Here is a 24,475-nt window from a genome sequence, read left to right on the forward strand (position 1 = left end):
CCCCTGTACAGAGATTGTCAAACAGAATCACACTGTGTGGTTAATGATAAAACCCCATGTACAAAGATTGTCAAACAACATAACACTGTGGTTAATGATAAAACCCCCTGTACAAGGATTGTCAAACAACATAACACAGTCTGGTTAATGACAAGACACCCTGTACAGAGATTGTTAAACAGACTCACACTGTGTGGTTAATGGCAAGACCCCTGTACAAGGATTGTCAAACAGAATCACACTGTGTGGTTAATGGCAAGACCCCTGTACAGAGATTGTCAAACAACATAACACAGTGTGGTTAATGGCAAGACACCTTTACAGAGATTGTCAAACAGAATCACACTGTGTGGTTAATGGCAAGACCCCTGTACAGAGATTGTCAAACAACATAACACAGTGTGGTTAATGGCAAGACACCTTTACAGAGATTGTCAAACAGAATCACACTGTGGTTAATGATAAAACCCCGTGTACAGAGATTGTCAAACAACATAACCCAGTGTGGTTAATGATAAAACCCCCTGTACAAGGATTGTCAAACAACATAACACAGTGTGGTTAATGACAAGTGATCAAAAAAAAACCCCTGTACAGAGATTGTCAAACAGAATCACACTGTGTGGTTATTTTCAAGACCCCTGTACAAGGATTGTCAAACAACACACGGTGTGGTTAATGGCAAGACCCCTGTACAGAGATTGTCAAACAACATAACACAGTGTGGTTAATGACAAGACACCCTGTACAGAGATTGTTAAACAGAATCACACTGTGTGGTTAATGGCAAGACCCCTGTACAAGGATTGTCAAACAACATAACACAGTGTGGTTCATGATAAAACCACCTGTACAGAGATTGTCAAACAACATAACACTGTGTGGTTAATGATAAAACCCCCTATACAAGGATTGTCAAACAACATAACACAGTGTGGTTAATGACAAGACACCCTGTACAGAGATTGTCAAACAACATAACACTGTGTGGTTAATGGCAAGACCCCTGTACAGAGATTGTCAAACAACATAACACAGTGTGGTTAATGACAAGACACCCTGTACAGAGATTGTCAAACAGAATCACACTGTGTGGTTAATGGCAAGACCCCTGTACAAGTATTGTCAAACAACATAACACAGTGTGTCTAATGATAAAACCCCCTGTACAAGGATTGTCAAACAACATAACACAGTGTGGTTAATGATAAAAAAAACCTGTACAGAGATTGTCAAACAGCATAACACGGTGTGGTTAATGGCAAGACCCCTGTACAGAGATTGTCAAACAACATAACACGGTGTGGTTAATGACAAGACACCCTGTACAGAGATTGTCAAATAGAATCACACTTTGTGGTTAATGACAAGACCCTTGTACAGAGATTGTCAAACAGAATCACACTTTGTGGTTAATGATAAAACCCCTTGTACAGAAATTGTCAAACAACATAACACAGTGTGGTTAATTATAAAACCCTCGGTACAGAGATTGTCAAACAACATAACACAGTGTGGTTAATGGCAAGACCCCTGTACAGAGATTGTCAAACAACATAACACAGTGTGGTTAATGATAAAACCCCCTGTACAAGGATTGTCAAACAACATAACACAGTGTGGTTAATGATAAAACCCCCTGTACAAGGATTGTCAAACAACATAACACAGTGTGGTTAATGATAAAACCCCCTGTACAGAGATTGTCAAACAACATAACACTGTGTGGTTAGTGGCAAGACTCCTGTACAGAGATTGTCAAACAACATAACACAGTGTGGTTAATGGCAAGACCCCTGTACAGAGATTGTCAAACAACATAACACAGTCTGGTTAATGACAAGACACCCTGTACAGAGATTGTCAAACAGAATCACACTGTGTGGTTAATGGCAAGACCCCTGTGTACAAGTATTGTCAAACAACATAACACAGTGTGGTTAATGGCAAGACCCCTGTACAGAGATTGTCAAACAACATAACACAGTGTGGTTAATGATAAAACCCCCTCTACAAGGATTGTCAAACAACATAACACAGTGTGGTTAATTATAAAACCCTCGGTACAGAGATTGTCAAACAACATAACACAGTGTGGTTAATGGCAAGACCCCTGTACAGAGATTGTCAAACAGAATCACACTTTGTGGTTAATGATAAAACCCCCTGTACAGAGATTGTCAAACAACATAACACAGTGTGGTTAATGATAAAACCCCCTGTACAGAGATTGTCAAACAGAATCACACTGTGTGGTTAATGATAAAACCCCCTGTACAGAGATTGTCAAACAACATAACACAGTGTGGTTAATGATAAAACCCCCTGTACAGAGATTGTCAAACAACATAACACAGTGTGGGGGGGTTAATGGCAAGACACCCTGTACAAGGATTGTCAAACAGCATAACACAGTGTGGTTAATGACAAGACACCCTGTACAAGGATTGGCAAACAGAATCACACTGTGTGGCCCCGCACATCAGTCCCTGGGAGTCTGCCATGATAATATGGGTATACCTTCACATCGTCATCATTCACTCATAAAATTCTAAGTAAGTTTGAAATATTTCCAATAAAAATTAAACAAATTATGCTCAAATATCTAGTTTTCAATAGAAACTATTGTGAACTTTACCCCCTCCTCACAGGCAAATGTGAGACCCTGGGGCTGTGAAATTCAAAATTTTAGAAAAGCACCTTAAGATGCTTCCATTCATGAGAAGTATTTGATTTTATCGTATCTGGGTCTTGAGAGGAAGATTTTTGAAATTTAAGTCAATTTGACCCCTTTTGGCCCCGCCCCTCAGGCTCATGGGTGGTGGGGCTGTATAGTTTTCAATTTTGGTTCATCTTAGGCCAGAGAAGGTTTCAGCAAAATTTCAATGAAATCAGATCAGGGGTTTTTGAGAAGCTGAAAATGATTACAGATGCACAATGCAAAATGCACAACACCGGATGAAGGTGATTAGAATAGGCCATCAGAAGTCTCTTGTGACCTAAAAATAGAATCAGTGTTTATATCACAAATATATTGGCATGTACACTATTGCCATACAAAGTAGGCACATCCAATAATTTTTTTTTTTTTTGGCAGATTTCCACAACAAATAGCTTCTAATACCCAACTCTTAAACAGTGACAGTTATGACCTGGATTATACTTAAAGGAAAATGCCATTTCTGATTTTCTAAAAATTTGTTGAGCTTTGACCTGGAAACACTTTCTACCAAATATCCTGCTTCTTGGATTATTCATTTACCAAATAAAGTCTTTTACAGGTTTTAACAAATTTGATCCTGTGACCATCAATATGGGTCAGGATAATTTCTTTTCACAAACTTTGCTTTGCTTGGCTTCATCATGGGCCTGCAAGGCTATGTGAACTAAAAACCAAGGCAGACCACCAAACAGGAATAATACAATCAGAGGAGGAATGGAATGAGTATAAACACTGGGGGTCTTCTTTTTGCCAGGTCTATTGCCCTGGCCTGTTTAATGCTGTCCAGAGCAATTAGGGTATTGTGGCTCGTCCAATAACACAATTAAGAAAATACTGACTGGTCTGTTTCTCAGTTTTCTGTAAAACAAACTGTCACAGGCTATGCACCTTGGATCCTCACCTCAGGTTCCAACTCTGTAACCAACTAAGCTATCGCAACCTTCCTTAATACTAAAGTCATAGTAACACATCAAACAAATTAATAGTGCATACAAAACAAATTTCAACCAATACAAGCATGAAATTTGGTAGTACAAGAAAGAAAAGAACAAGACAAACCTCACCACAATATTGGGCACAAGCATTTTCGAGACAAAGCAAAATGGTACCTGTTTCATAAGCACTACAAAATGATAATTTTGTTTAAAGAATTGTTTGAAAACTGATCAGAGTAGTCATTAAGGGGCCTGCATTGGCTAATTGAGCTATTTAGCCGTTGAATAAAGAATTTCAAATATGACAGACAATTTCTTATATGATTTCCCTGTTGGGCCCCTGTTTTGTGGTCTAACAGAACTCAGATTCACTATTCAAACAAATTGCTTTAGACCAAACTTGGACAATATCCTGATGTAAAACAGGGATTTTGAAGAAATGACATTCCCTCCATAGGGCCCAACCCTCTTACTCATCAGGGCCAGGATGCACAATTGATACAGAACTGATTCCCTTTCACCCATAAATACTGCAGACCAAATTTGGCTAAAATCCAATCATTCCAATAGGAGTAGGATTTCAAAGAACTATTTCCACTTTTGGGCCCCTTACTACTGTGAAAGATTGATTTTCTTTCAACCAAGAAAGTTGCAGACTAAATTTGAGCAAAATCCATCAATCCTACAGGGGGAGTAGGATTTTAAAGAACTTGCAGGATGCCGTACTGTTGCTGGATGCCACACCATGACTTAAGCTCACAGGTCCTTAAGACCAGGTGAGCTAAAAACAAACTGAGCAGAGGTTCACATTTTCATCTGATCTTAATCTGTTGAGCGGGTTAATCCATTAAGGGCGTTCATGAGATATCTTTTACAAAGTTGTTTATTTCAAAAGTGGTCAAAGGCAATGGTTGATTACACAATTTCTTGATAAAGACCATAGGATGGGACCATTGCTGGACGACAGGACTATACCAAATACAGACAGGCAAAGACCAGACAGAAGAAGTGCAATATAAAACAATCCATATGTTGCAGGACGAAGAGAAGAAAACTGCAGATACATTGAAGAAGATTGATCAGAAGTAGGAAACTACAAATTTTCCCCAATTAAGGAAGTTATTTCAGAAAAGTGAGTTTCGAAACTTTTTTTACCCATTTTCCCATGTTTGGCCCTGCCTCTCTCTGCTGTTAGAGCATGGGAAGATAGAATTTTCAATCATATAACATTTAGTAGGTGTTGCTTGCCACAGGTTATGAAATACATATATATTTTTCTTAGCTGACCAAAAAAAAAAGTCGCAAACTGTTTAAAATCCAAAAAGTGTGGTTAGATCCCTCTCCTGGTTGGTTGGTATTTCTCAGGAAGCTGTCTTTCCTGTCTTGCTGTGGTTGCAACCTTGGACAAGATGTTAATTCCAATTACTCCATAGAAAATGTGGTTGGCCTCTCGCATGATATTCATAGAGGTATCCACTAGATAATGCATCGGAACCCTGTCTCAAATTATAATGAACGTCATAAACCCAGCAAAATAAAACACATGACAGACATTGGACACATGAGAGGCACTGCATCATCCAACAAACTTTTTTTTCAAAGCTGTTAAAATAATGATGTGAAAAATAATTCAAATTGTAAAATATTTCCAAATATTTACTTTGGTTGCTTTTGCATTATAATTTTACAACGATGACACATAACGAGGCATTCGTTAATCAAAAACTAATCTGTAATAAAGAGGTCTATTTTCAACTATTCAGACACGAAATATTTTTATTATCAATGAAGTAAACGCCAAAAAAAATCAACATATTCTCTAGTTTTTCAAATGAGTTAATTGGCTTTTTATTTCTAAGTAGATCCAAAATCACAGAAATACAAGAATTCAATTTAAAAAACACAAAATTTGGAATGTGACAATATAAATATAAAATTAACACAAATAGGCAAACATAACAAATACATTAATAACAAAGAGTGACAAGGAAAGTGATCAGATAAGCGAAGCCTAACAGAATATTTTTGTTAAATCTAGTGGAAACAGTGCTTTGGTTATCAATATTTTACAAGATCTTCTGCAATTTTCACATCAAATAGCAGTATGCCATTCAACAATAGATACTTTTTGTTGATCTCCATGCTTTCCTTAAAGTATTTTTACAGAAATCTGCACCTTCAGTTACTTCCATTACTTAACACTCGGCAGCTGTCCATCCCACTAAAGCTGTATTTGCAAGTGTTCTTGAGATAGCGAAAGATTCAAAATAACACAAACAAAAGTAGAAAACTGTTGTCCATACTGATGTGAAAATTTGCAAACTACTTGGTATGTAATCCATTCACAGGTAAAAGAACTCATATTTCTTGTTTAATATCACTCCATTCACCTCCATAAATTCATCTTAAATTTCAGATGGCCTTCAGACCTATTGCACAAAAGCTATTGCATAAGTAGAACACATGTTTAATGTACCAGTTTTACATACGAAAATTGTCCATATAAAGTACATCCATTTATGCTAATATCTCACAATATTAAACTTAATTAATTCCAAATATTTTATGTATATTCATCCAAGGATGCATTAGTCGTCTCAGTTCATTCAGTACACAATAAAATCCAATACACAAATCTAGGTGTCAATACACTTATACCCAAGAGATCAAAAATCAATATCAGTTCTGATTTTTTCTGTCTTCTCTGATATGTCAGATCAACAAAACACTGCTAACACTAACATCATTATTATCTAATATATGTAGTGTCAAAGTCAGAACAATTTTTATGGCTTTTTTACCAGAATTTTCTTGTATTAACACAAATCTATGCTTCAATTTTGACGAGAAAAATTTTCAGTCAAGAAGTTTCAAATATCCCCTTAATCTCAACAGTACAAACTCAACATTTACAGAACTAGATATCTTTACACAAGTAGTGTGTGAATTCAAAATACAACACTTTATGTAGCAAACATCATTCTATATAAGCAAATAATTAAAAAAAACTTTTTTTACCACAGTACAGTGTTGTGTCTTATATAATATAATTTGCTTAAGTGGTTTACACAATATGGTCAACTGTGTTTTGTAGATTACGATATGTTTCATATGGCAAGTATTCAGAATATTTTGTAGTAAAAGATCACAGGGCGAAATAAAGGTATTAAGTCTTCCAATATGATATAAATGATATGGAACAGTCTTTTCAAAAATGACCTTAACACTTGACTAAATGTATTTGCAACATTGACAAGAATCCCAATGATGTTGACATTTTGTGATGACCTTTGCCCTCATTGCACAATGTCTAATCACACTGATGTTTCGAGGCAAGAGAATGTTTTTAACACTGTCCATTAGAATCCTTTCAGTGTGACAGTAGAGTGTATATATTGACTTTTCCATCCATAGCTCCAGTGAGACAAACCTTCGTGTCTATACCAGGTGACCAATCCACAGTGGTCAAGTTTGACTTGTGTCCACTCAAGTCCAATGTTTTGGACAGCCCACCATTGACCTACAATACACAAAAAATTTAAATCATATCCCTATAAATATTAATTAATTAATCATATCATACAAACCTAGTAAATAGTTGTCCTAGTCCTTTAGGCATAATCTAGGTCTACTACAATCTTCCATTCACATATACAGGGACAATATACGACAATCCAGCCCCTTACATTCCAATACTTTATACAGGGATATTTTCACCTTTGTACCATTATAAACATGCAGCCATACAGGTAAGTTTTGACAAGCGTGACATCTGTTCAACGAACAGAGGGAGGAATACTATAAACATGTAGAGGTGGGGATAAAAAGGATGGGTCAAGTAATGTGTGGTATTTGAAGAGTTTGAGGAATCCAAGTTTATATGAGTAGATCAATGACAAGGGCTGTCAGAGACCAGTTATGCTCCCCAATTGGGACAAATTTAAGTATGAAAAATATCAAAGGACAATAACTCCTACATTATGCAAAAGAGAGTGATGGTTTTCATGCATTACACTTCTCCTTGTTGTGATCTTTCTACCTATGAAGTTTTATATTGGCACCTGTGTATCACCTGTTATATTTTTAAAAACGGTGAATTTGGGTTTGACCCTGTTATTGGGAATTTATCTTATCCTTAGAAACTGGAATTTTGAATTTTGAAATGAATATGAGGGTATGATTCCTCACTGAGGTGAGGCCCAAATGAAAATTTTTGACATCTGGCAGCTAGATATCAAACATTCTGTTGCACTAAACATCTGATACATGAAGGTGAAAAAAAATCCATTTCAAATTCTCAACTTTCCGACATCATGTCAAATCAACAGCAACAGAAGAGTGGAAGATGTGTAAAAGTTGTTTTCCAAGATAGCGGAAATGACGACAATATCAAGTTTCAGACCGTTTCAACTTATTCTCACTATTGTTACTTGAGAAGTTTAAAATGTAAAAAGGTTTAGGCAAGGTGCACAGTAATGATGAAACATGACATCTATAGATCAGATGACCTTAAAACTTCCATGAGAGCATCAAATTAAGTAGAAAGCTTAGAAAAAACATAGAAATGTATACTAAGTATGACTTTTACAAAATTTTCAGACAAATGTGATATCAAAAAGTCAACAAAATTTTTCTCACATACATACATTATATATAAAGGGGCCTTTCTGCAATAATACATATTTTGCCTATAAAATGTGTTTATAAAATGTTTATTCATTATTATTATTATTTACATTTTTGCATATTTGAATTTACTATTAAAATATTATAAAGACTAAATACTTGAAGTTCTCTGTTGCTATTTTTTTGTATCTGGGACTTATTACCACTAACCAGGCAACAAAAATATAACAGGTATTGTAGTAAAATAATATCTAACCAATGTGACTAACTGTTGATACATATTCATCACATGACTGATAAGTTTCAGTGCTACAAAAAACCCAGGGAACCAGCATTGAATTCAAAGCTTATAGGTGGGCATATTACAGGAAAATGGTATAGAACTTGTTCACATTCCTACTGAAACTGTAAATGATGGACAAAAGTAGATATGCTTAGAACTATGACCTTGGGGTTGTAATGCTGTAACATTTCAAGTGTACCAGCATTACAAATGACATCATGACTTGACCATGTCACAGTGAAGACATAAGATATGTCAGAGTCAAAATAGTGATGCTAAAGTCACAGTGAAGACATAAGATATGTCAGAGTCAAAATAGTGATGCTAAAGTCACAGTGAAGACATAAGATATGTCAGAGTCAAAATAGTGATGCTAAAGTCACAGTGAAGACATAAGATATGTCAGAGTCAAAATAGTGATGCTAAAGTCACAGTGAAGACATAAGATATGTCAGAGTCAAAATAGTGATGCTAAAGTCACAGTGAAGACATAAGATATGTCAGAGTCAAAATAGTGATGCTAAAGATGCTTACAGAAAACTATATATACACACAAATCCTGAAAACTGATTCTTATTTTTTTCTTGATAAGTCACATGACATTTTTGAACTCAAGTTTCCATATAACTAGACTGAGTCTCATCAAATGACATTTTCTTTCTTTGAAAGTTCAATATACTTTAGCAATATACGAAAACCTAATTCAAAGAAAGATTTTTCAATTACTTTCATCAATCTGGCATGAAACAAATAGTTGTAGATTGATGTCACAACTTTGTTGTCATGAAATGATGGCATCACACGTCCAGATTACATTATGTTGTCACAAAGAAGACAACAGAAATAGTCAAGATGACTTTAAAAATATACAAAAGATATCACCTGCTTCTGCTAAACTTTCAAAATGTATTTAGTTTGTTTTTATTTCACATGAGTTCAAAAGACATGCCAGAATTTAAAAAAAATTCATCAGTAAAGTCCTGTATTTATATGTAGCATTAGATTTAAGATACCTTGTATATTAAGCCTTTGTTTTTGTCACAGGTTAAGACATACTGGCCCTCTCCATCAAACGAGAATAGTCTCCCCTTAGGTATCTCTTTTCCTCCCCAAAGTCCACTTGCAAGAAATGGAAGTGAGGCTCCAGGATGGATTGGCAATTCCTGTTGCTGCAGTCCTGGCTTGTGAACACTCCATTGTAGGAACTGTAGAGAAAGGTGCCACACAGAAGCTAAGATACAATCTCATTACCATTGCAGTGCTAATTTTTCCTATTTCCACAAGAAGATAGCATGGTGAACACTATATATGCCTATTTAAATTGAGAAAATGTTACACTATATATTTGTAGTTCCTGTTCTTAAAAAAATAAAAAGACAGACTAGATACTTCGATTGAAAATTACTTGAAAATTTGCCACACAGATCAATTCACACAGAAAATCTTTAGCTTGCCTTGGAATCTGATCCCATACTGTAACATGTAGTCTCATCATTGGAGAACTGGAGACTCAGAACTTCCCCACTGTGGGCCTCCCATTGTGAAATACAACGGCACTGCTGGATGTCTGTCAAACACACATATCAGTGTATGGTACTCAAAAAAAATCATTGACACATTTTTTATCTTCCCCTGAATTTTCTTTAACAAAGACAATCATTTTTCTTTCCTACCACTTTAATGAAAAGTGTGCAATCCTAAAAGCATAAATAATAACTCACCCTCAAATTTTTGTTTATGTTTTATTCAAAATATGAAAGAAATTTGATTTTTCTGTTTCTTCTTCAAAATCTAACAAGAAAAGAGGAAACAAATGTGAAAATCAGAAATCATTTCTGATGAAAAACAGACATTCAATGTCATAAGTTCAAAGTCTTTCATTTTCAAACTTTGAAAGCTATATGTACAAAATAAACAGCACTACATTGAAAAGAAAATGTCCTTGAACTTTTTCTTCACTCTACAAAAGAAATCTTCCCCTTCCTTTCTTTCTTTTGTAGCAGAGGAAGTTCTATTGGTTGTATTGGATCCTTGATTTCATTTACCAATGTAATACAACTTGTAAGCTGGTTGGATGAAATATTGCCTTAGATATATATATATAGAGAGAGAGAGAGAGAGAGAGAGGAATGAGTAAAGGGAGATAACACTGTTTTGTCAGCTTTGGCAGTCGAAGTGAAATAGGCAACAATAATTTTTTCAACATTCTTCACTTTTGTTTGATTTCAGTTTTTCTGTTCAATTAAATCTATAAACATGTAACAAATAATTGATTATCTTTTTCTGAAAGCAAGATCAAAGTGATTTGTCTTCTAAATTTTCATGGCATTATTGTCATAAAATGATGAATCAATAATTAAACAAGAAAAACTCACCATACATTCTAATGAGACCATCAGCAGCCCCTGTCAGAAGTAGTTGACCGTTATGGTTGAATGCACAACAGTTGACCGCCATAGGGCCAGGATCAATAGGCAGTTGTTTCTGCAAGGACATAGGTTTGGAATTTAAATATTAAAAAGAAACAAAACTTTTCCAGCTTCAAATTTTTCATGTCGGCTTGAAGTTTTATTTAAAAGACCTTGCCTATTGAATAAAAAATATTAACTCTCTTTTTCCCCAATGCCATATATTACCTGAGGGCATTTCGCCAGGGATTGATATCAGAAATCATAAAAAAAAATTTGAAAGTGATTTTCTATAGAACTTTCTTTTCACTATTTGCGACTTATTTTTGTGAAATCTGGACTATTCAAATGATAGGGTTTCACAATATAAATACATAATTTAGATTATGATTCACTGGAATAGAATAAGCAAGGCTTCTGAATGTTTTTCCTATGGATTTTGAAATTCTTTATAAAGATTCTGTACCGTCACAAACAAATATTTATTTTCATGGTGCCTAAAAAATGTGTATCAGATTTTCTTGATATAAATCTTTACTGTTTACAGACTAATAAACTCACATTGACTTTCATGGTACGTAGATCCCACAGAGTCAGCTTTCCAACCTTGCTTATGGATGGGGAAGGGCCACTTTCTCCACTTGAGGATCCAGACCGAGCTCTATTGACAGATGCTGAACACACAAAAGATCCGCCCGCAGGACTTGCACATAGGTTTATAACCCTACAACAAACCCAAAAACAAACATTATAAAAAGTCCATCAACATGAAAGATTGTGACTCCTTAAAATCCTACTGAATGTATTACCCTTTAGGTTGTTGAAGGAGAAATCTCAACCAAGGTGTCAGATTTTTAATTCCACTTTGTGGAGTGTTGAACTTCAAAAACATTTTCACTAATGGTTGAATTTTTCATCACATTCATCATGTAATTTATCGCTTTTCACCTTTTAACTCAAAAGACGTAAACCTGACATGCACCATACTATCATCAAATGATGTCATTGAAATGATGGTCATTAGGCATGAAATGCTTTTATCACCAGTTACACGTATCAGTAAACAACGGAAAAGAAATTTGCTCACTTAAAGACAAAAGAATTCCCTTCAAACAATTACATAACTGATTAACTGGAAAGTCGTCGTTAGTATAAATTATGTCTTTTTACCTGGGGTAGCTTGCATCAGCTGTTGCTTCATAGAAGGACTTCATTTCTTTAACATCGAACAATCTAATGTTTCCAGATCTGTTGCCTAGTAACAACTGCCCAAAAAAAATAAAATCTGGTCTCATTATTGTAAAATGTAATTCATATTCATCAATAAATTACTTTATAGTATGAAGACCTGTCCTTTAACCAAAATGTTTTACAGCAGAAACGCAAGCATCTGCATTTCAATGCCTTCATTTTGTTTCCAGGATTGCAAACATTTTAAAATACATATATTGCCAGTCCATGAGTAGAATTGGTTATACACCCTTGACTTGGATTCATTGCAGACCACTTTAAACATACCCATCTGTCAGACTTGCTGGCCCATTCCAAGGATAGAAAAGCTGATTTAGACATGACAGTGGCTGCTGTGGTAGGCTGGGGACTCCATGTCCAAACTCTGTAATATTTAGCTCTAGACAATTACTGAGAAGAGACATTTCTTATTTCTACACTGACACAACTGATGTAATTGGCACATGAAGAAATACCAACTAAACATCTTCATTATTAAAAGCCTGTGCAGACAACATATATCAAGCCCTATGATAATAAGAGGAAATATATATGAAATCTGACAATATCAGAAAAAAAGATCTGAGGACAAATTCTTTAAAACAGATAAACTGACATGATTTTTCACTAAGTAATGTCCTAAACACATTTTGATAATTAGTCTGTAATCTTGTACTGACTCCCAGGACCAAAAAATTGAAACATTTTGTTATCCACCTTGAAGGTTCATAATTATAACATTCATGTCTCTGTCAATTCTCTTTCGAAACAAAATTGTGCAGTATGTAATTTGAAAATTCATTGCATGTTTGTAAAGAAATTTAAAGAATGTCCTATTGTCTTTCAAATTTTCAAAAAGATGAAATGGGAATACAAAATAGGAATATGAATAGCCTTAACCAATGCTGTTCTTTTCTTTTGATATTGCATAGTTATAACAGAACTACAGTTTACTGTGACCAAAACAATATTACTACACATACACACACTTTGTACGGTTTCTTGTCTCATTACCTTGAGCAAAAAATTGACTATGTTCACATTTTGACAATGTGGTACAAATACAAATACATCTATTTGCTATCATATGATACTAAAATGTATTTATTATCCTAAACAATGGCAAAGATTGAAAAGAAGATCAAAAGAAGCTTTTTTTTTAAATCTCAGCTGTCCCTTTTCTTGGGTGAATCAGCTTCATCCTTTTAACATAATCTTTCATTCAAATAGTTTTGAACCTCAAGAGACTCACTTTGATATTTAAGCAATTGTAAAAAAAATTTTTTTTCTAGAAAAAGTAATCCCATGTCCCTGCCAGACCTGTTGTCATGGATACATGTCATGGACCCTAAAAGACTCACCGTAAGCAAATAATAAACAAAACAATCCACTGGACACAACACTTACTTGACCACTCCATCCACGTCCACACTGGCAATATACTGACCAGTGTTTGAGAATCGACAATAGGACAATGCAGCTCTGTGCTCACAATATTCCTCCTACAAAACAGGACATACATCAAGAGAATATTATTAAAGATATGGTGTAACTCTTTAAGTTAAACCTCTTTTCGCATACAATTCTACATCAAGTAATGAAGACTATCAAATATTGATTGCACATATCTTATATATTCTACAGTAATGCTACACAACTCAGTTTCAACAAAGTATAAGATGTCTTTATTCTTCCCGTCAATTCAAGCCAAAAAAAATGACTCCAAAATTGTCATAAATTAATTTAAGTTTGCTTCAAATAAATCAATTTTGATACATGAGCTGATTGTGGTATCTATCACATGGTTATGTCTGAATGCAGTAATGATACAATCACACTACACATTAAGGCTTCACTGTATTAGTGTTAGGTCTGTATTGTGACTTACTTGACTCAGTGGCAGAAACGGACAGGATTCAGCACCTGAAAGTTACAACTAATTGATTAAAAGATAGTGAAAAACAAGTTCAGAAAACATTATTGCTGTATAAGGTAACATTTTAAAAATTAGTATCAAATTACATAACTAGTACAGGGATACTTATAAATAGATTATCTGATCTTTGTCTGATACCTGGTGCAGGAGCCTTAGATTCGGTGGGAAACTGGACCATCTCCACTTGTTTAGTGTGACTGGAAGTCCTGGATGACTCTACAACACTCACAGATCTAGTTGTGTGGTGAGTTGTAACAGTGGGTGTGTCTGAAGTTCCTGCTGATTGGGCTCTGGTAACTGGGGGTGTGGCTTTCCCTATCAATCCTCGCTTTACAGGGCTAACATCACCCTCCCTCTGTAATCATTTACAGGTTTGTATAGACCAATGTTAAGTCTATATTTTGTGGTAGATCATCATTATCATTGCTCAAAGCATCCATAATGGAAAATTAATTCACAATAAACAAAGGAATATATCTACTAAAGAATTCACCAAAACTAGTTAAATACAGTAGATAAAATATCAGAAATATTTCAATGTTGCTTATGATAAATTTGTAAAACATTTTTCACTTTCAGGTCTGGTGTACATCTGGTGTATTTTAATGGTTCAAATATTTTGTGGTTTTGCTAGAATTTAAAGCAAACAGTATGTCTTTTTAAACAACAAATCAGGAACTGCCAATGAATCTTATCTTTAAAATAATACTTTTTATGGAGAATTTATCCTATCCTTGAAAGTAAAAACATTTGCACTATCTTGTAAAGCTGTCAAAATTTTTAAATTTAATAAAGTTAAATGATGATTCACAATAGAAAATGATAGATGTTAGAAGTAAAATGACAATTAAGTACATGAATCTGATTAATCAGAATAAGACATGACTATATGTTACTGATAAGACTATATAATCAGAATAAGACATGACTATATGTTACTGATAAGACTATATAATCAGAATAAGACATGACTATATGTTACTGATAAGGCTATATAATCAGAATAAGACATGACTATATGTTACTGATAAGACTATATAATCAGAATAAGACATGACTATATGTTACTGATAAGACTATATAATCAGAATAAGACATGACTATATGTTACTGATAAGGCTATATAATCAGAATAAGACATGACTATATGTTACTGATAAGACTATATAATCAGAATAAGACATGACTATATGTTACTGATAAGACTATATAATCAGAATAAGACATGACTATATGTTACTGATAAGACTATATAATCAGAATAAGACATGACTATATGTTACTGATAAGACTATATAATCAGAATAAGACATGACTATATGTTACTGATAAGACTATATAATCAGAATAAGACATGACTATATGTTACTGATAAGGCTATATAATCAGAATAAGACATGACTATATGTTACTGATAAGGCTATATAATCCGAATAAGACATGACTATATGTTACTGATAAGGCTATATAATCAGAATAAGACATGACTATATGTTACTGATAAGGCTATATAATCAGAATAAGACATGACTATATGTTACTGATAAGGCTATATAATCAGAATAAGACATGACTATATGTTACTGATAAGGCTATATAATCAGAATAAGACATGACTATATGTTACTGATAAGACTATATAATCAGAATAAGACATGACTATATGTTACTGATAAGACTATATAATCAGAATAAGACATGACTATATGTTACTGATAAGACTATATAATCAGAATAAGACATGACTATATGTTACTGATAAGACTATATAATCAGAATAAGACATGACTATATGTTACTGATAAGGCTATATAATCAGAATAAGACATGACTATATGTTACTGATAAGACTATATAATCAGAATAAGACATGACTATATGTTACTGATAAGGCTATATAATCAGAATAAGACATGACTATATGTTACTGATAAGGCTATATAATCAGAATAAGACATGACTATATGTTACTGATAAGGCTATATAATCAGAATAAGACATGACTATATGTTACTGATGAGGCTATTTATAACTCACTGTAAATCACCTTCATTACATGCTATTTTCTTGTAATGTTAAACTCCTTAACATGTGTTGCAGAGCTTGACATTATAACAGTATTATCACACGCAGAAATAATTCTTCGTACCTTCTCAGTTTTTGTGTCAGAGTTACCCAGTAGTTGTCCCCTTTCATTTATATGTTGGTCGATGGCTTTCCGTCGCTGTTGTACACTGCTGGACAAGCCAGGGCTTCCGTGAGAGTCCTCGGTACCAACCGTTGTGCTCTTGGCTGGCGACCTTTGCACAGTATGGTCACCATGGTCCCCTTCATGTTTTATTTGATCAGAGCCCCCATTTCCCCCTCTGGATGGTCCTTGGGGAGGGGTTGCCCCTATCTGGACTTGAGAAGGCTTTAACTGCTTGGTCTGTATGTTAACAGGTTTGCTTGAGACTTTTGCCTTGGCAACAGGTTTAGTTGCTGCCTTTGATGCTGATTGGTCAGTTTTCTTGGAATTACTGTTTCCCCCTGTTCTATTGGTTGTTTTTTTCCCAAGGAGTGTGGGTGCAGGGAAATTGATTGGGAATCTCCGTGACGTCTTCTGTTGCTTTTCTTGTTCAAAACTTTCACTGTAAACGTTGTAAAATTCAATAAATTAACATGTTTCATTGTCCTTCAAGCCTTTGGACTGAATGCCAGTATCATTAATACATTGTACCACTTTGTATTTGACGATGCTGATAACCTCCATAGTCAATTTGATTATGAGGGTATTCATTAAGAATTACTGAACTGAGAAGAACTATCGGTAACTGGAAAGGAAAGTTTCATCCAGTAAACTACAGTTCAAGGGGACTATATACCAACATTAGGTAACATTTACTTGGAAGAGCTGAAAAGATTTTAATATCCTGCATCAAGCCTCAGGGACAACACATACTATCTGGATTACGTTGCGTAACTGGGCTCACTACAGCACAATGATATGGCATTTGCTTGAATATCTAGGGAAACTGCAATAGATGCAGGTGGGCTTATTACAAGGCATGAGTTTGTTGTAAGATAAATACAGGCTATGAGATTGTATTTGCAAAGTGAGAGAATTCTTAAATGCAGATTATCCTAGTCATACATACTCTGCCAATGCTGAAAAGTCATAGATAAGATCCATAGAGTTAGCTCCCCTGCTAATGGGCTCGTTTGGCTGTTGATTTCTCATTTGGCTGTCTGTCTCTGGTTTGGTGGTAATGCCATGAAGCTGAATAAATCAAGAAGAAATATTGACTATCTGTTTTAATTTCTTGTAACTTTGACTATGCAGTAAAGAATATTTTTGAAGGCTTTAATTTTTGTGGTCCTATGAAAATCCCAAGGGGTTCAACATGTAAAATATTAATCAAATTCGAGAGCATTACAGCACAATGATATATAATTTGCTTGACAGTTTAAGCAAGCTGTATTTTTCACAGAAATTACAAAAAGTACAATGGTTTTCAGTATCTTTCATGATTTGATTTTATTTTATCCTTGTCTGAAGGCATGTGTTTTAATACTAATATGCGAGAAAATATTAAACAAGAGGCCCAATGGGCCTGCAGCGCTCACCTGGTATATATCTATATCTATATACCTTAAAATTTGAACCCCAGTGACCTTGAATACATTTCAAGGTCATTTCTCTTTGCAAACTTTGTCAAGCTTCATCCTAGGAACATACAAGCCAATATCATGCTTCTGAGCTTTGTCAGTTCATGAGAAGAAGTCATTTGAGAAATTGAGTCATTTTAAGAAATCTGACACCTGTGACCTTTAATATAGGTCAAGGTCATTTCACAAACTTTGTTGGGCTTCTGCCTAGGAATATACCAACCAAATATCAAAACATTTGGTCCATTGGTTATTGAGAAGAAGTTTTTTAAAGAAAAATGTTGACAATGGATGACGGTTGATGAACTACTGATGACAGATGATGGACACTACACTACGGCATAAGCTCACCTGCCCCTTCCAGCCAGGTGAGCTAAAAAAACTGACGGGTTTTTCTATTTATTGAAAGGTGTAAACATATTAGTATTAAAAGGCAGCAGAGCTTGGTGGTGTAATCATTTCAGCCATGCTATAGAATTAGCTATTCCTTCACAACAGCAGTGTTTGATTCAGACATACATTAGGAGAGTCTAAACCTAGATGAGCATTTTTTAACTAGGGGTTTTTGCTGGCAATCATAACCTCCATCATTTTGATGATAGATTTTGACCTTTTCCTAGACCAAGGAAAGCCTCTGGGTAGACCAAGGAGAGTGTATTTCTGGACCCAGGTGTCTGTTACTGGACTCAGAGATACATATCTACACTTTCTTTGTGGACTCTAGCAAAATTCACCAGCATCATTTTGAGACTCATTGAAATGTATTGAACTTCAGGTAGTCTTGGAATGACACGCATTATATGACAGTACTACTTGGTAGATAGAGGCGATTTAGTAAAAATACTGATATTAAAACTGAAGCAAACAACTATTCTTTACTCTCACCTTTTGTTTCAACATTTCATTCTCCTCTTGTAAATTCTTCATCCTTTTGTGCTCAATATCAAAGTTCAGAAGGGTGGGAGCAGGTCCAAAATGTCAAGGATATAAATTTTTGTTTGGATCAGTTTGTGCATTGACATCATGCAGCTACAATTCCAATAAATGTTAACATACAAAAAGTTGTAAGAAGTCTGAGAAACACAAAGATTACTTTATTACACACCAATGAGATAATCTACATGTATGGTATAATACTAACAAACAAACGAACACATTGTATTTTCTAAAACTTTTCAAAATTTCTAAAAGATATGATTTCAACATCCCTTATCTTAAATGGAAAGTTTCTTGCACATGAAACAAAAGGATATGCATAGCCTGTATGATGACACTGAGGAAGTTGTGAAGGGACAAGAAATATGTGTCCTGCCAGGGCTTTGTGAAGTACATCACAAAGCTTGAATTTTCCTCTGGAGATTTGATGAATGGAAATGCTACAAGAAAACAATTAAAATGAATGACTTTTACCTAGTTGGCATTTGATTGATCTATAAATTTCATTCTTAGTGAAGACAATTTATTCTTGTATTGAGCGAATGTCTTTAGTTCACATCATTTTAACCTTCAATATTACGTAAATTATAGCAATTATAAAAATTTACTTGCCCAAATACAAAATTTTAAGAGAAAACAGATAAAGCAGAACATTTCATTTTGCTAAAAAAAATTATTTTACCAATATCATACAGAGAATGGATCCTGTCTCTATTAGTGGTTGTTTAAATTTATTCATACTATGTTCCAGGTAGGAAGGACAAAGTCTGTATAGAAGTGAAACATGAAACACACATGTATATATATTATGTTTATGTCATTGCAAGATAATTATAATTTTACTGAGCAATAACAAATATGAGTAGGCTTGTTTCCAGGTATGGGCTTATTCCTAAAATAAGTATATGATATTATTATTGGTAAGACTGTCCTTATAAATCAGTACAATAAAAAAGAAACCATAATATCTACATAATCTTACTTACAAAACCAATCTTTAAATTCTGACTGATTTTGAATTTCTGGTGTCATTTTTTCGAAGAATTCTCTAACTTTGTCCTGATGGTTGTTCTGTGATGCATACACAATGTAGAACTTTAGGAGGCCGACTTCCAGTTTGCGAACACTTGGCATGTATCGTTGCTCTAGTCGTGAGAACAAACGATGATTCAGGTTGTTCCAAAACTCACGTAATGATGCAAGGTCATAGGTTACTATATAGGTGTACAGCTGTTCCACCAACTTGTCAGCCTTAAGTCGAAATAAAGAAACTTTACAATATGGGTACATATATGTTCTGTTTCATGTCTAAGAGAAACTAAATTGAGTGAAATGAATGCAAATTTGTAAGAAACAGATAAACAATAATTGTTTTATCAAAATGTCATCCATACAGCACAATTTCATGTTATTGTGACTGAAAACTGAAAGACAGGATCTTAGATAAAAAAGAGTATTGTGGGCAGAATATCATACGCCTTACCCATATTGTATGATTGTACAATTATGAATACAAATGTGGAAATGAAACAATAATCGTGTAATTGTGATAAAGCATACAGATTGAAAGAAAATGGTCAGTAATTTGAAGAGTTCTCTTGACAAGATTCAAATGCAGAAAAAAGAAAATGTGATACTTCTTTCAAAAATTGTGGAATCAAAAACTGATTCTCAGAAAAACACAACTCCATGTCATGGTTTGAAAACCTAACCTTTAAAGTAATTGGTTAAAAATTGATAGCAACAATATCCAAACAAGAGGCTAGCAGCCTTGATGGTCACCTCAGATAAGCAATATTGAATATAAAGGTTAAAGAATAGTTATCAAGTGTCGTGAAACATAACTGTCATCCTATACTGATCATTCTTATAGTTCTTTTCAGTGGGAAATAACCAATGTTTTGCTAAAAAATACTATTTTTCAATGAAAATTACAGTAAAGTCCAAAGAAAAATTCCTCCCCAGAAAGAAATGTGAGACTCATTTTGGTAGTTAAAGCACCTTAAGATGCTTCCAGTCATGAAGAGCATTTGATTCTACCATATCTGGGTCTTGAAAAAAAGATTTGACCCCTTTTGGTCCCACCCATCAGCCCCCAGGGGGTCTGTCAGGATCAAAATGGACATACCATCAAGCTGTCATCCTTCACTTATAATTCTAACCAAGTTTGAAATACTTCCAATGGAAATCAAACAAATTATGCTCAACATTCTAGTTTTCTAATGTAAAATATAGTAAACTTTATCCCCTCCCCACGGGGATATGGGAGACCCTGAGGCCATGAAATTCACAATTTTGGTAAAGCACTTAAAGATGCTTCCAATCATGAAGAGTTTTTGATTTTACCATATATGAGTCTTGAGAAGGTTGTTTTTGAAATCTGAGTCAATCTGATCCCTTTTGACTCTGCAGGTCAGGCCTCTAGAGCATGGGGACTGTATAATTTACAATTTAGATTCATCTTAGGCCAGGGAAGGTTTCTGCAAAATTTCATTAAAATTGAATCCAGGGTTTTTGAGAAGAAGTCGAAAGTGTTAAATTGTTTATCGATGCATGATGCAGAATACACAATGCAGGACGCCAGATCAATGGTATTAGAATAAGTCATCATGAGATGTCATCCACTACTTCATGGGTAAGAGTTTGGTGTCACTGACTACTTCAAGGGTAGAAGCTTTGGTATCACCGACTACTTCAAGGGTAGAAGCTTTGGTGTCACCAACTACTTCAAGGGTAGAAGTTTGGTGTCACTGACTACTTCAAGGGTAAAAGTTTTGGTGTCACCAACTACTTCAAGGGTAGAAGCTTTGGTGTCACTGACTACATCAAGGGTAGAAGCTTTGATGTCACTGACTACTTTAAGGGTAGAAGCTTTGATGTCAATGACTACTTTAAGGGTAGAAGCTTTGATGTCACTGACTACTTCAAGTGTAGAAGCTTTGATGTCACTGACTACTTCTAGGGTAGAAGCTATCACCTATTGTTAAGATTATAGTTAAGATGATTCTGTGTTGATGTTCAATATGGGTTGTTGTTTTAGGGGTTGAAGACTTTATAAAGGAGGAAGTTGTGTAGAACTTGAGAGTATATGTCATCTTACCGTCCTTGGATCTTAGGGAGTGGGAATTTCCCTTCATCGAATGGGACAGTTCCAGCTAGAGACTAAATGGTCGCTAGTTCGAACCCCTACGGTGACAGGTGTTATTCATCACTCCTTCCTACTACACAAAATTCTAACTAAAAGTACCTATGTTGAATATAAAAACAAGTCTGATAACAGTCATGGGCATTACCAGGGTCACATTGCATTAAGAATATGTGTCCAAATTGATTGGAGATTGTATAAAAGATGGAACACGCGACACGTTGAAACATATGCAAAAGAGGCCAAATTAATACAGAGAGTAAGCCCTTCAGTCACTAACACAGAATTGCATGAAAAAACAGCTTTTACAAAGTATTCTGCTAATGTACCAATTATTTTCTTATTCGAAAAGCTTTATCTCGCACTACTAACCATAAAACTAGAAAGACTCGTTGCTTATTCTTTAATCAATCAATGTCATTGCATATAATTACCCTTAAACCTCTCTCTTTTTCATTTTTCAGTTCCGCTTCGAACGATCTGTGTGCGTTGGTAAAACCTCGATACAGCAAGTAATCTTTCACCATTTCGTCAACTCTAGCAGTAGCAGCCGCCATCTTCCTCCCCTTCCACTCGTAGTTTTCGGATGACACGTAGCCGATAAAGAAGAAACACGAGCAATTCCGAAAATCTGCTTAAGGGAGACTACTCTAAAATCTCACATCAGCAATGGCTACTTTCCGTTTAGCCCTGGTACAATTAGCTGTCTCTACAACGAAAGCTGACAATCTTGTTAAAGTTGCTAAACTAGTAAAAGAGGCAGCGTCGAAAGGAGCACAGGTCATTGCACTTCCAGAATGCTTCAACTCACCATATGGAACGTCGTATTTTCCAGAATATGCTGAAAAAATCCCAGGCGATTCGACACAAGTTTTATCAAAAGCTGCTAAAGATAATGGGATTTTCTTGATAGGCGGATCCATACCAGAGAAGGATGGTGACAAATTGTACAACACTTGTACTGTTTACAATCCAGAAGGCACAATGATAGCTAAACATAGAAAGATGCATTTGTTTGATATTGACATTCCGGGTAAAATCAAGTTCCAAGAATCCGAAACGCTTAGTCCTGGAAATAATTTTACAACATTTGAAACACCATATTGTAAAATTGGAGTGGGCATTTGTTATGATATCAGATTTGCTGAAATGGCACAAATCTATAGCAAAAGAGGATGCAAGCTTATTGTGTATCCAGGTATGACTTTCCCTATCTTATTTGCTTCATCAATTTTATCCTTATACTTCAGTACAGTAGTTATAAAGATGAAATATTTCATTTTGCATTGCAGGAGCCTTCAATATGACAACAGGCCCTGCCCATTGGGAGCTGCTGCAGAGAGGGCGTGCCCTTGACAATCAACTGTATGTGGCCACAGTTTCACCTGCTAGGGATGAAACTGCTACTTACCATGCTTGGGGACACAGTTCGTTGATAAATCCCTGGGGGTCAGTCATTTCAACCATGGAACATGAGGAGGGAGTCATATACAGTGATGTAGACCCCAGATATGTTGATGAAGTGCGTGCCCAGATTCCCATTGGTTTCCAAAAGCGAAATGATATTTACAACATTGACGAAGTGGAGGAAAAAGAAAAATAACTTTCCATTACAATATTTTTATTCTGTGAAAGAAAAGGATTCACTTTAAAATTGGTCAAATATTCAATATATCTAAATTTCATGTTAAAAATTTTTTAAAGAAATTATGAATAATTAATCATAAAGAAAGCAGGACAATTTTGTTGTCATTGATTGAATGATCTTTAATTTTTGTAACATTGATTGTGTATCAAAGTTCAGATGAGTTCTATTACATGAAGGTAAGTGTAGTGTACTATAAGATAGACAAGGGTTTTAACTGTGATGTTATTTGCTAAGAATCAATACAAAAATAAAATCGCGTATATCTCCAGAGTGTTTTCCAGTAACTATAGGATTGGTCAGTGTAACATAAATCGTATACTACATTCAACTTCTGTGCCATATTACTGTCCATGTGACATACTGATATTTCTACAATAGAAAGGATTTATCTTTTCCAGCTTTGGACATCCCTACATGTATATGGTCATAATGGATATTTATTTTAATATTATATATATATCATAGTGACTCTTGTTTATTATGTTATTCATTTATTGATATTGGATTTTTATTACATGTTCTGATATGTGTGTGATTGTGAAATTTTATCGTTGGTTGTTTTGTTTCTAATTCATTGAGCCAAATATAATAATAATCGAAAAATTTATAAAAAAAAAAAAACCCTTTGAGATTATCTAACTTAAAAAATTTGACCTTGTTTGTCAATTTGCTAGCAACTTATAAATGTCCTAAACCTGATCTACATAGAAATAATATTATTGTTGTATTGATTTGTAACTTGTAATGCATGAAAAAAAAAAGGTTTGTTTCAGTCAGCATTTTCAATACACATATATGCACAATTTAAAGTTAACTTTTTTCATGATTGATGAAACATGAATTTTTGTTAGCAGTTTATTTCAATGCCATAATGTACTTGAAATTGAATTCACATATGATTTTTATTTTGAGTGTCTTTGATGAAATTTTCGTAATTTCTTTTAACTGCATTCAGAAT

The 24,475-nt window shown here is 34.6% G+C and overlaps 2 protein-coding genes across 2 annotated transcripts; one reads left to right on the plus strand and one right to left on the minus strand.

Annotated features, from left to right (window-relative positions):
- Nucleotides 1-5,527: 5,527 nt before the first annotated feature.
- LOC132552790 (WD repeat-containing protein 91-like) lies at nucleotides 5,528-22,426 on the minus strand. The gene is made up of 16 exons (XM_060216983.1): nucleotides 22,304-22,426; nucleotides 19,711-19,975; nucleotides 19,042-19,164; nucleotides 18,674-18,756; nucleotides 17,278-17,399; nucleotides 16,290-16,770; nucleotides 14,279-14,495; nucleotides 14,093-14,127; nucleotides 13,612-13,706; nucleotides 12,493-12,589; nucleotides 12,145-12,239; nucleotides 11,536-11,698; nucleotides 10,942-11,050; nucleotides 10,021-10,133; nucleotides 9,580-9,771; nucleotides 5,528-7,177 (listed from the first exon to the last, which is right to left on the minus strand). Exons 1-16 carry the CDS (start codon nucleotides 22,424-22,426, stop codon nucleotides 7,028-7,030), a joined length of 2,463 nt encoding a protein of 820 aa, XP_060072966.1. The 3' UTR covers nucleotides 5,528-7,027.
- A 112-nt stretch (nucleotides 22,427-22,538) lies between these two features.
- On the plus strand, nucleotides 22,539-24,326 carry LOC132552784 (omega-amidase NIT2-like). Its single transcript, XM_060216977.1, has 2 exons — nucleotides 22,539-23,067; nucleotides 23,162-24,326. The coding sequence occupies exons 1-2, from the start codon at nucleotides 22,539-22,541 to the stop codon at nucleotides 23,470-23,472; spliced, it is 840 nt and encodes a 279-aa protein (XP_060072960.1). The 3' UTR covers nucleotides 23,473-24,326.
- The last annotated feature ends 149 nt before the right edge of the window (nucleotides 24,327-24,475 follow it).

This window comes from Ylistrum balloti, unplaced genomic scaffold (genome assembly GCF_031769215.1).
Source record: "Ylistrum balloti isolate Yb309-2 unplaced genomic scaffold, AGI_CSIRO_Ybal_v1 Utg370280, whole genome shotgun sequence".
NCBI lineage: Eukaryota > Metazoa > Mollusca > Bivalvia > Pectinida > Pectinidae > Ylistrum > Ylistrum balloti.